Source organism: Stegostoma tigrinum, chromosome 1 (genome assembly GCF_030684315.1).
Source record: "Stegostoma tigrinum isolate sSteTig4 chromosome 1, sSteTig4.hap1, whole genome shotgun sequence".
NCBI classification, from domain to species: domain Eukaryota; kingdom Metazoa; phylum Chordata; class Chondrichthyes; order Orectolobiformes; family Stegostomatidae; genus Stegostoma; species Stegostoma tigrinum.
Window position 1 is genome coordinate 45,853,298 of NC_081354.1, and position 12,274 is coordinate 45,865,571.

The window sequence follows — 12,274 nt, forward strand, 5'->3', positions numbered from 1 at the left end:
CTACACTATTCCATGTACGTCCATATGTTTGTCCAATGACGACGTAAATGTACTTCAAGTTGGTGAATCTACTATCGTTGCAGGCAAAGCGTTCCACACCCTTACTACTCTCTGAGTAAAGAAACTATCTCTGACATCTGTCCTATATCTTTCACCCCTCAATTTAAAGCTATGCCCCCTTGTGCTCGCCATCACCATCCTAGGGAAAAGGGTCTCCCTATTCACCCTATCTAACCCTCTGATTATCTTATATGTCTCAATTAAGTCACCTCTCAACCACCTTCTCTCTAATGAAAACAGCCTCAAGTCCCTCAGCCTTTACTTGTAAGACCTTCCCTCCATATCAGGCAACATCCTAGTAAATCTCCTCTGCACCCTTTCCAAAGCTGCCACATCCTTCTTATAATGCGGTGACCAGAACTGTACGCAATACTCCAAGCGCGGCCATACCAGAGTTTTGTACAGCTGCAGCATAACCTCTTGGTTCTGGAACTCGATCCCTCTATTAATAAAAGCTAAAACACTGTATGCCTTCTTAACAGCCCTGTCACCCTGGGTGGCAACTTTCAAGGATCTGTGTACATGGACACCAAGATCTCTCTGCTCATCTACACTGCTAAGAATCTTACCATTAGCCCAGTAGTTTGCCTTCAGGTTACTCCTACCAAAGTGCATCACCTCACACTTGTCCGCATTAAACTCCATTTGCCCCCTCTCAGCCCAGCTCTGCAACTTATCTATGTCACTCTGTAACCTACAACATCCTTCATCACTATCCACAACTCCACCGACCTTAGTGTCATCTGCAAATTTACTAACCCATCCTTCTACGCCCTCATCCAGGTCATTTATAAAAATGACAGTGGACCCAACACCGAACCTTGCGGTACACCACTAGTAACTGGACTCCAGGATGAACATTTCCCATCAACCACCACCCTCTGTCTTCTTTCAGCAAGCCAATTTCTGATCCAAACTGCTATATCTCCCACAATCCCATTCCTCCGCATTTTGTACAATAGCCTACTGTGGGGAACCTTATCGAACGCCTTGCTGAAATCCATATATACCACAGCAACCAGTTTACTCTCATCTACCTGTTTGGTCACCCACTCATAGAACTCAATAAGATTTGTGAGGCACAACCTACCCTTCACAATACCGTGCTGACTATCCCTAATCAAATTATTCTTTTCTAGATGATTATAAATCCTATCTCTTATAACCTTTTCCAACACTTTGCCAACAACTGAAGTAATGCTCACTGGTCTATAATTACCAGGGTTGTCTCTACTCCCCTTCTTGAACAGGGGAACCACATTTGCTATCCTCCAGTCTTCTGGCACTATTCCTGTAGACAATGACGAGTTAAAGATCAATGCCAAAGGCTTGGCAATCTCCTCCCTGGCTTCCCAGAGGATCCTAGGATAAATCCCATCCGACCTAGGGCACTTATATATTCTTCACCTTCTGTAGGATTTCTAATACCTCTTCCTTGTGAACCTCAATCTCACGTAGTCTAGTAACCTGTATCTCAGTATTCTCCTTGACAACATTGTCGTTTTCTGGAGTGAATACTGTTGAAAAATATTCATTTAGTGCTTCCCCTATCTCCTCTGAATCCACACACAACTTCCCACTACGATCCTTGACTGGCCCTAATCTTACTCTCATCATTCTTTTATTCCTTAACTACCTATAGAAAGCCTTAGGGTTTACCCTGACCCTATCCGCCAACAACTTCTCATGTCTCCTCCTGGCTCTTCTAAGCTTTCTCTTTAGGTCTTTCCTGGCTACCTTGTAACCCTCAAGCGCCCTAATTAAACCTTCACATCTCATCATAACATAAGCCTCCTTCTTCCTCTTGACCAGAGATTCTACTTCCTTCGTAAGCTACGGCTCCCGCGCTCTACAGCTTCCTCCCTGCCTGACAGGTACATTCTTATCAAGGACACGCAGGAGCTTTTCCTTGAATAAGCTCCACATTTCTAATGTGCCCATCCCCTGCAGTTTCCTTCCCCATCCTATGCTCCCTAAATCTTGCCTAATCTCATCGTAATTGCCTTTCCCCCAGCTATAACATTTGCCCAGTGGTACACACCTATCTCTTTCCATCACTAAAGTAAACATAACAGAATTGTGATCGCTATCACCAAAGTGATCACCTACTTCCAAATCTAACACCTGGCCAGGCTTATTACCCAGTACCAAATCTAATGTGTCTTCACCCCTTGTTGGCCTGTCTTCATACTGTGTCAGGAAGCCCTCCTGCACACACTGGACAAAAACTGACCCATCTATAGTCCTCAAACTATAGTGCTGTCAGTCAATATCTGGAAAGTTGAAGTCCCCCATGACAACTACCCTGTCTCTCTCACTCCTATCAAGAATCATCTTTGCTATCCTTTCCTCTATATATCTGGAACTATTTGGAGGCCTATAGAAAACTCCCAACAGGGTGACCTCTGCTTTCCTGCTTCTAACCTCAGCCCATGCTACCTCAGTTGATGAGCCCCCAAACATCCTTTCTGCAACTGTAATACTGTCCTTGACCAACAATGCCACACCTCTTTTACCATCTTCTCTGTTCCTACTGAAACATCGAAATCCCAGAACCTGCAACAACCATTCCTGTCCCTACTCTATCCATGTCTCCAAAATGGCCACAACATCGAAGCCCCAGGTACCAACCTGTTCTGGGTTCTGCCATTTACGATATACTTCCTTTCTCTGTTGGACCTTCCAAAATGCATCACCTCACAACTGTTTGGATTAAAATACATCTACAATTTCTCCATCCAACTCTCCAGCCTATCTATTATTCTGCTGTATCTGACAATACTGCTCACTTTCAAGAGCTCCACTAACCTTTGTGTCATATCACTAATAACAAGGTGTAGAGCTGGATGAACACAGCAGGCCAAGCAGTATGAGAGGAGCAAAAAGCTGATGTTTCAGGGCCGGACCCTTCTTCAGAAATTTCTGATTTCTGAAGAAGGGTCCAGACCCAAAACATCAGCTTTCCTACTCCTCTGATGCGGCTTGGCCGGCTGTGTTCATCCAGCTCTGGACCTTGTTGTCTCAGATTCTGCAGCATCAGCAGTTCCTACCAGCTCTATATATTATGAATGAGAGGGGTACCTGCTTAGTTTTCTGTCTTTATTTCTAATTGAAGTAAAATAATTGTGCAGTGGGAGCCGCCCTTTATAGCAACTGAAATTCGAGTTCTTTAAAAGCAGAATTTCAGAAATGCATCAAACAACATGTAGATTTGTTACCAGTTTAATATACATGAATTCACTTTCTTTCACTGTTCTTTTGATGTGGTTAGAAATGCATCTGCTTAATGTCGAACGCTTTTCTTGGTGCTATGATGAAGCCAGCTCAACAACAGTGATGAGCAAGAAGTATGCCATTTTGAATTTATCATCATCATAGGTGCAAAATTTTTGTATTTTCAATGGTTGTTGCCTGTATATGGTAACAAGAAACAAATTTATTGGTGACAGATCTTTGAGTTCAATCAAGATGACTGTATCAATTTTTTTATCACAAACTGCAATCAATAATGGATAAGCTAAAAGAAAGTATCACCCCATTTGTAATGAAATGGATTTTTGAAGAAGTATGCAAGTAACCTTTAATACAATACGTTAAACACGGGGGTCATTTGCATTCCTTGCATTGCTCCTTTGTCCAACACACAGCTACAAATGAAAAATGGCTATTAATTATTTGTAGACAAAAAGAAGCAGACCACCACAGATGTGACAACTGATGTAACTGCCTCAAGGATAAAGAAAAGTTCATATGCTAAACAATCAATTTAATTGTTCTTGGAGTGCCATGCCAAGGCAAGAAGTTCACAGCTCACCCTGTGGTATTGGATGATTTACGAATATTAACAGCAGGAAAAAACTGCTGCTAGTGTTGGACTCGTTTGTCTTCTTTAGTGTATAAACAAGTTAATAGCTGAACAAAGAATTCTTCCTTGCATTTAAACTTGTCTACATGGAGATCTAAAGATTACACACACAAATCACTTTACAATAGTGCAGTAAGAGTTTTTTATATGCAATGCATTGCTCGTGTCAGTAGTGACAAATGCCTGATTCTAACTTGGTGAGTTATTTAAATGGAAATATTTTATCATTCTTTTGTGTGTAGTAGTCAATGCAAGAAAGAAAAGAGAGTGTTCATAAACAAATTATCCCCACCAAAAAAGATCCTTTCCATTGGTTTCCAGATGAAACAAATGGAGAAAGTATTTAAAATTACAATCTTTTTTAATTTAACCACAGGGTGGAGATGAAAGAGGACTGTTAAGCCTCGCATTCCATCCCAAATACAAGAAAAATGGAAAGCTCTATGCATCTTATACCACCAACCAAGAGCGATGGGCCATTGGACCACATGACCACATTCTTCGAGTAGTCGAATACACTGTTTCCAGGTAGTACAATAACAATATGAGAAACTTTTGCTCCAAATGTTTCACCAATACTAATTACTGAACACATGGAACAAAGCTTCATTTGCTGTAAATGACGATGTAAATACTGTATTGTATGGAATGATGATGCTATTTATTAGTTCATCAAAACAGTAACATAAGAATTTATACTGTTCAATGTCAAACTCTCTCTAAAATGCTAACCAGTCTATTTATTGGTGAAGATAGCCAATTGCAAGAACCCAGCTACTTGGTTGTGGTAGTTTATTTCACATTAGAGCAAGTTCTAGCGTTGAGTCATGTCCCTCTATTCTGCGATCACAATTAAAGGAAGTTCACACTTTCTCATCATGTGGTTGATTCAGTGTTCGTAACTGTTTTAATTTAATTATGGTTAGCTTCATAAATCTATGGCTATGTTATGAGATGAGTAAAAATGTTGTTCAATGTTATAGATATGTTTTAAGAACTTCATTTAAATAATCCAGCTGTACATTTAAACATTGCTGTCACTAAAACAAAAATTTAAATTAGACCTTTACAAAGTAGTACCATTATTTGGTATATTCCAGTGTTTATCTGTGGACTTTAATAATTTATTTGGAATCTGACTCTGTGAGAAACTAGAATTAATACCAGTGTAAGCGTGTCAGTAACTAAAAATGCATCAGCTTTAGACCAGACTGGAACATTCAAATGGTGGGATTCAGGAAACCCTCAAGATTTATCCCTGATACACCAACAATTATTTCACAATTGATTTAAACGAGGAGGAATATTAAAACAAAAATCAAAACATTAAATTCCAAGAAAGGAACTTTGAATGTATTTAATTAGGTTGGCTAAGTTGTTACATTCTTGTCCCTTTGAGTATTGAGGACATTTGTCACCCTTAATTTAGTAGTCTCACTCTTCCAACTGAATCAGAAGGTTGTGAGTTCAAGTACCACTCCAGAGCTTGAAGCAGGTAATTTGCCTGATTCTTCAGTTTAGTGGCAAGGGAGTATAGTATTGGCAGAGGTGCTACCATTTGGGTAAGAGCCAAGGCACTTCTTGCTTTTCAAGTGGACATAAATGATCCCATGCCCTATAGAAAAAATGAAGGAAGATTTACTGAGTATTTTGCAAATACCTGTCTTTCCAACAAGATGAATGTTACAGATTATTTGAACATTAATTTAATTGCTGCCTATGGGACCTTGCTGTCGACCTCTTGTCCCTCATGTTACTCTACTACTGACTACACTTCAAAAATATATTTAACTAGTTGTAAAGGATTTTGGGGCATTCTAAGGCCATAAAAGTTGCTGTAAAATACAAATTCTTTCTTTAATTAATGTATTTTTCAAAGGAATGTAATTATGTATTGCTATAAGATACCTTTCCTCTTGTGCTCATCAGACAATTCTCAAGAATACCAATGTAAAGGGAAAACAGCATTTATCCTGTGTGACAATGTTAATTGGTTGACAAGTGAACTTTAGTAGAGGCATCACCACAGAAAATGCACCATTTAATAATGACTGACAGTTAGCTGCCAAGTTTTATTTATATTTTAAACTAGGCAGGCTAACTCAAGATATTGCCCTAATCAATGAACCTAAGAATGGCTGTCATGTATTTTGTTTAGTTGGAAGAGGCGCAGTCTGCATTAATTCTCTTTGCCTGCACAGAAGACAGTCTTCTGTATTAATGCATTAAGCTTACAGTAGGTACCCACATGTGTGCCACACTATGAGCCTGACTGACAAGACTGAATTGTCATCAGCATATTTCTTCATTCATTCAGAATTACTTAGCAGGAATATTCACTATTACAATGCCTGTTCTAATCAGGGTCCACTTTCCTATGAATCAGCACTGCCATACTATTAAAAGCTGTTTTATTTTTACATTACTATTCCTTGCAAATTGTTCTGATGAGAGCAAGGTGAAAAACATTCACAAAATGTGTCTTTTTTCAGCAATACTCATGTTCTGTACTACGAAATGACTAATTGAATGTAATTTTATTAGTAAACATAATTATAACTTATTATGTAGAAAAAATACAAATCAAGTGGATACAAGAACAGCAAAGGTATTGATTGAAGTAGCAGAGTTACACAGAAAGCATTTGGGCGGACAGCTCTTGTTTGGACCTGATGGCTTTTTGTACATCTTCCTTGGAGATGGAATGATTACTCTTGATGATATGGAAGAGATGGATGGGTTAAGGTAAGTAGATGATAAAAATGACACGGTAAAATGCACATAGCATTCAATAATTATAAATGAACTGTCAAAACACTTGCGATGAAGGACTTTGTCTAATGTCCAAGGTGATACATGACAAGTGTCATTTAGTAATGCCAAACAGTATAGCATAGATTTCTTTCCTTGATAATTCTTTTTCATTATTTCAGTCATTATAGAAAATAAGAAATAGAATACAAAAAAAGGCAGTAGAGAAATTGAAATGGAAGCACTCACAATACAAAAATTACCCAGTTCATTTTTTAAATTTCATTCATGGGGTGTGGGCATCACTAGTTTTGCTAACACATATTACTATCCCTAAATGTCTAGAGGGCAATTAAGAGTCAACGACTTTGCTGTGGTTCTGTCTATATGTAGGTCATATGTAGGCCAGACCAGGTAAGGATGGCAAATTACCTTCCATAAGACATTAGTGAATCTGATACTTTTTTCTTGACAATCGACAATGGCTTCATTGTCATCATTAGACTATTATTTTATTAAATTATTATTGAATTTAAATTCCACCATCTGTCATGGTAGGATTCAAACCCAGGTCCCCAGAATATTAGCTGGGTCTCTGGATTAGTAGTCTAGCAATAAAATCACGATGCTGTTGCCTACTCCCTGAAATAGAATTCAACCAAGGTTGTTCAGGGAAATAACAATGGAAACTGTGAAGTCTCTTCTCAAATTCTTCTAATCCTCTTCAGATTTTGGGTGTGCGCTAGAGGACTGAAGGATTGCCAAAGTTACATCTAATTTATGTAAAAGAATGATAGAACTGGCAATTACAGACAGATCAGCTTAAATTGATAGGAAAACTATATACTTGGAAGTTCAGCAGCAGGATTTGCTGTGTTTGCTTAACAAAGTCAATCATTTAGCATCCTACATCCAGGCTTCCTGACTAAGCGTAGAATATTTGCACTCATCAATGAAAGGTTCACTATTCAAAGGGTCACTGGCAGAGATCAGAAATACTGTATCCTGCACTCTTTATGAAGGCTGTAGGGAGAATATTTATGGCTAGGCAACATGAAAAGGCTCCCCGCCACACATTCCCCACCCACATCACCATCACCAGTTCTCTTGGCAGTTCCTTGGAGTTGATGGCAGTGCAATGTGGACTGCAAGAGAAGATTTATTTTGCTGCAGATTGGAAGAAGCCAGCTAACTGAACAAACAGACCTGGCTGGAAGTATCAGAAGTAACAGCATGAATTTGGTCTCTTGCAGCCAAATAAATTCTAAGTTTAATGAATATAACATCAGTCTTCACAAACACTAATCCAGGCTGTCCACATTTCCATTTATCATACTGGACCTACGATGATAGTCATATTGCAAACTGACTGCTGTGGAGGAACAGGTTTTAGTGATCGGCACGATGGCAAAGCAATGGTAGAGTGTGATTCGTCCACATACCTGGGGGCTACTTGGCACAGAACTGTCACTCAGGCTAAATTGATATTACTAGTGACTCTGTATATTAAGGCATTTAAATGCAGAGGTTGAACTCTTTCCTATGCGGTACTATCCCTGTAGAAACTGATAACGTTTTCAAAAAAGAATTACTACTGTAACAGGCAAATTAAAGAAAATATGAACTAAACGTTACTGAACAAGCAGCTAATACATTAAACTACAGAAAAAATATTGCCAAAAGTACAACTCCCTGCACAAGGGAAAACCCCAGCCACGTTCACATTACACAACACTTTCCACAGAATAGTTATCTGTCCAGAAGCAATTCAAAGTTACTTGTAATTTCCAACAGGCTCATTTCTCTCTGTTTCACTGAGTTATAGCATTCACTGTATTTTGAGAATTGTTTCCTTTAACCTCCCGAATCAACTTCAAGCAATAAGGCCAACGCTGGCAACTCCTCATTGTCATGGCAAGGTAACTCTTCCAATGTCATTACATTTCTGCAGGCCCCATCTCTTGAAAATGAGCATCCACCATTCTGCCTGTTGGCTGACAAAGAGCAACCATTTCCCTTGCTGGTCACCTTAGCTGTTGCTTCCCTTTCTCTCTCCCCAGGCTCTCTGAATCTTAGAACTTGGGAGTATGTAAGTCTATCCATAGCAAGGTCGACTACTTTTCCCTTTACCTCCAGATTGGAAACTGGCGTTTGAATTTGAATTTTGGCATTTGAATCAGTAGGATTTTCTCTGGCCTCCCTGTCCCCATGCCAATCAAGTCACATAGGCTCATCACGGGACAGAATTGGCAACAAACCTCTTGCCATTTCTGATTACTCCATTCTACCTTGAATCAAAAGAGTCAGTTTAAAACCTAAGTGTCTTCTGAAATCTCTTACAGATAGCACATCAGCAATAGTTCAAATCACTCGTAGAATCTTAACATCATACAATGCCAAAGAGGCCCTTCAAACCACTGAGTCTGCACCAATAGAAAAAAAATGCACTGTAAATCTATGCCAGAGTCAAACAGCATGGAAGCATACTCTTCGGTCCAACCAGTCCATGCCAAACATAATCCCAAACTAAAATAGTCCCACCTGTCTGGTCCTGCCCAAATCCCTCCAAACCTTTCTTATTCATGTACTTATCCAAATGACTTTTAATCATTTTAATTGTACCCACATCCACCACTTCCAGAGGAAGTTCATTCCATATGCAAACCACTCTCTGTGTAAAAGATTTGTTCCTCTTGACTTCTTTAAGTCTTTCTACTCTCACCTTAAAAATGTGGTCTCCACTCCTGAAATCCCCCATCTGCTCACAGCCTTGGATGTTATAAGATTTCATGTGCTCATGTATTTTTGAAAAATCCTTAAGTTTCCTACCTTAACTACCCCCCCCCAGCTAGTGCTTTCCAGATCCCTACCATCCTCAGGGTGATTTTTTTTCCCCCACATCCCCTATTTCACTCAGCCTTTCACCTTACAATTTTGCCCCCATGTTATTGATCATTCAACTCAGCGGAACAGCTGTTTTCTCTCCACCATGTCTGCGCTCCTCATAATCTTATACACCTCAATCAGGTCACCTTTCAGCCTTCTCTGCCCTAAAGAAAACAACCTGAACTCATCCAGCTTCTCTTCATAGCTAAACTTCTCCATCCCAGACAACATAATGGTGAATCTCCTCTGCACTAACCCCAGTTCATCACATTCTTCTTGTATTGAATTACATACAGTACTCCAGCTGTGCCCTATCTGAAGTCCTGTACTGGTCCAACATACCACTCTGCTCTTGTAATCTATGCTACAATCGATAAAGGCAGGTTTCCCATGTGTCCTATTAATCTGTCCTGGCATCTCAGGGATCTGTGGACAAGCACTCCAAGATCCCTCATTCCTCTGAGCTTCTGAGTGTCCTGCTATTCATTGAGTACTTCCTTGTCTTGTTATTTCTTCTAACCACGCACCACCGCACACTGATCGATGTGACCAATGAGTTTGTATTCTCCTATAACTTTCTTTCTCACTACCAACAATCTGACCAATTTTTGTATCATCTAGAAATATACTTATGTCACCTACATTTTCTTCTATGTCTTTTATATATATTGTGAACAATAAGGAACCCAGAACTGATTTCTGTCGTACATCACTGGATATTGGCCTCGAGTTACACAAACAGCCTTCTACCAATACTTCTGTCATTAACCATGTAACCAATTTTGGATCTAATTTGCCAAGATACCCGAGATCCCATGCAAAAGCTTTCTGAAATCCATTTCAACACATCAACACCCTTATCTACACACCTGGTTACCTCTTTGAAAAGTTTAAATGAATTTGTTAGGCATGATCTCCCTCTGACAAACCCATGCTGATTATCTCTGATCAAACTTTACATTTCCACATGGAGATTAATTTTCTCCGGTTGTTTTCCTCCCACTGATGTGAGACCACTGGTCTGTAGTTACCTGATTTCTCTCTACCCTTCTTGAAATATGGAACCACATTAACTGTCCTCTAGTCATTTAACTTCTCCCCTCAGACCAGAGATGAATTAAAAATTTGGGTCAGGGCCCCTGTAATTTCCTCCCTATACCCCACGGAAACCAGGAATTTAACTCATCTGGACCTGGGGATTTATCTGCTTTTAATCCTGCTAAAATCTCCAATACCTCCTCATTGTCTATGTCAAACTGCTCAAGAACCTCAGTCCTTCTTCCAGAATTCTTTTCCCCAATAAGTTCCATCTCCAAAGCAAAGATGGATTTGAAAACTTTGTAGAACACCCTATTATTGTTCTTGGACTCCATATGCACATTCCATCCTTGGCCCCTAATGGACCCCATTGTTTCCTTGGTTATCCACCTTCCCTTGTTACACTTAGAATATCTTGGAATTTTCCTTCATCTTCATGGCCAGTGCTTTTTTTTCATGCTCCTCTTTGCTGTCTTAATTGTTTACTTAAGTTCTCTCTGGACTTTCTGTACTATATGAGGGCCTCCATTGATTGGTTTCCTTTGTACCTGTTAAAAGCCTTTCTTTTCCTTCTTATTCAGTCCTGAATATTGTCTGGTGTTTTTGCTGCTACATTTAACCCTAAAGTGAACAGTACTCTCACTAGTTCCATTTTGAATGTATCTTCACTGTTTTGCTGAAGATGTACCCAGCAATAGCTGTTCTTACTCTACTTTGGCCAGATCCTGTCTTATTTTAACAAAATCTGACTGCCAAATCCAAATTCCCTCTTTTGCAGACCATCTTTTTCCTTTTCCATAACAAATTTAAAATGTATGATGTTCTGGTCACCGTCACTAAAATGCTGCCCTTGAACCCATTTTCAGCTTCATTACCAAGATTTAGGTCCAGCACACATTGTGCCTCGTTGGACCTCTTAGATATTGACATAAAAATCTTTCCTGAATACATTTCAAAAAATCTGTCGCCTCTGAGCCTTTTGCACTATGTCTATCCCAATTAATACCGTGGAATTGAAATTGCCTAACATAATTACCATATGTAAGTTTTTTGAGAAGATTTGTAGCTCAGGTTGTGGTCGAGGTTGTAGACTTGCTAGCCAAGCCTATATGTTTGATTGCAGACATTTCATCACTCTGCTAGGTAACATCATCAGTGAGCTTCCGTGAAGCATTGGTGTTCTGTCCCGCTTATTATTCATATGCATCAATTTGCTGGGGTGGTTGGCATCACTTCCAGTTCTGTTTTTCAGTGATTTGTGTATCGGGTCTAGTTTTATTGGTTGTGGGTATGGGATCTTTATATTTGTCAGTAACTGTCATAGTAGCAGTAGCCACTGTACATCAGAGACATATCGGAGATGAACACAAGAGCACTCAGAGCCCTAGGTATTAGGAAAGTCCACAAACCAACAACCACTCTACAACTGCTACCGACGAATGTAAAGGATCCCATACCCACAACCAATAAAACTAAAGTAATATAGAAAATACTATGCAAGGACTGTGAGAAACACTACATAGGCCAAACTGGAAGAAAACTGATTATAAGGAAACATGAACACCAACTAGCCACCAACAGACACGACCAATTCTCACTAGTCTCAATACACACAGATGAGGAAGGACACAAATTCAACTGGGACAAACATCCATAATAGCACAAGCCAAACAG

At 39.5% G+C, this 12,274-nt stretch overlaps 1 protein-coding gene across 4 annotated transcripts in view; it reads left to right on the plus strand.

The window, feature by feature from the left end:
• hhip (hedgehog interacting protein) overlaps nucleotides 1-12,274 on the plus strand; it is a 181,520-nt gene that overhangs the window by 64,699 nt on the left and 104,547 nt on the right. For all 4 annotated transcript variants that reach the window (XM_048545802.2, XM_048545823.2, XM_048545816.2 and 1 more), the window contains exons 5-6: nucleotides 4,302-4,453; nucleotides 6,497-6,670. In XM_048545802.2, coding sequence (XP_048401759.1) covers nucleotides 4,302-4,453; nucleotides 6,497-6,670 — 326 coding nt within the window. The remainder of the gene's footprint in view (nucleotides 1-4,301; nucleotides 4,454-6,496; nucleotides 6,671-12,274) is intronic.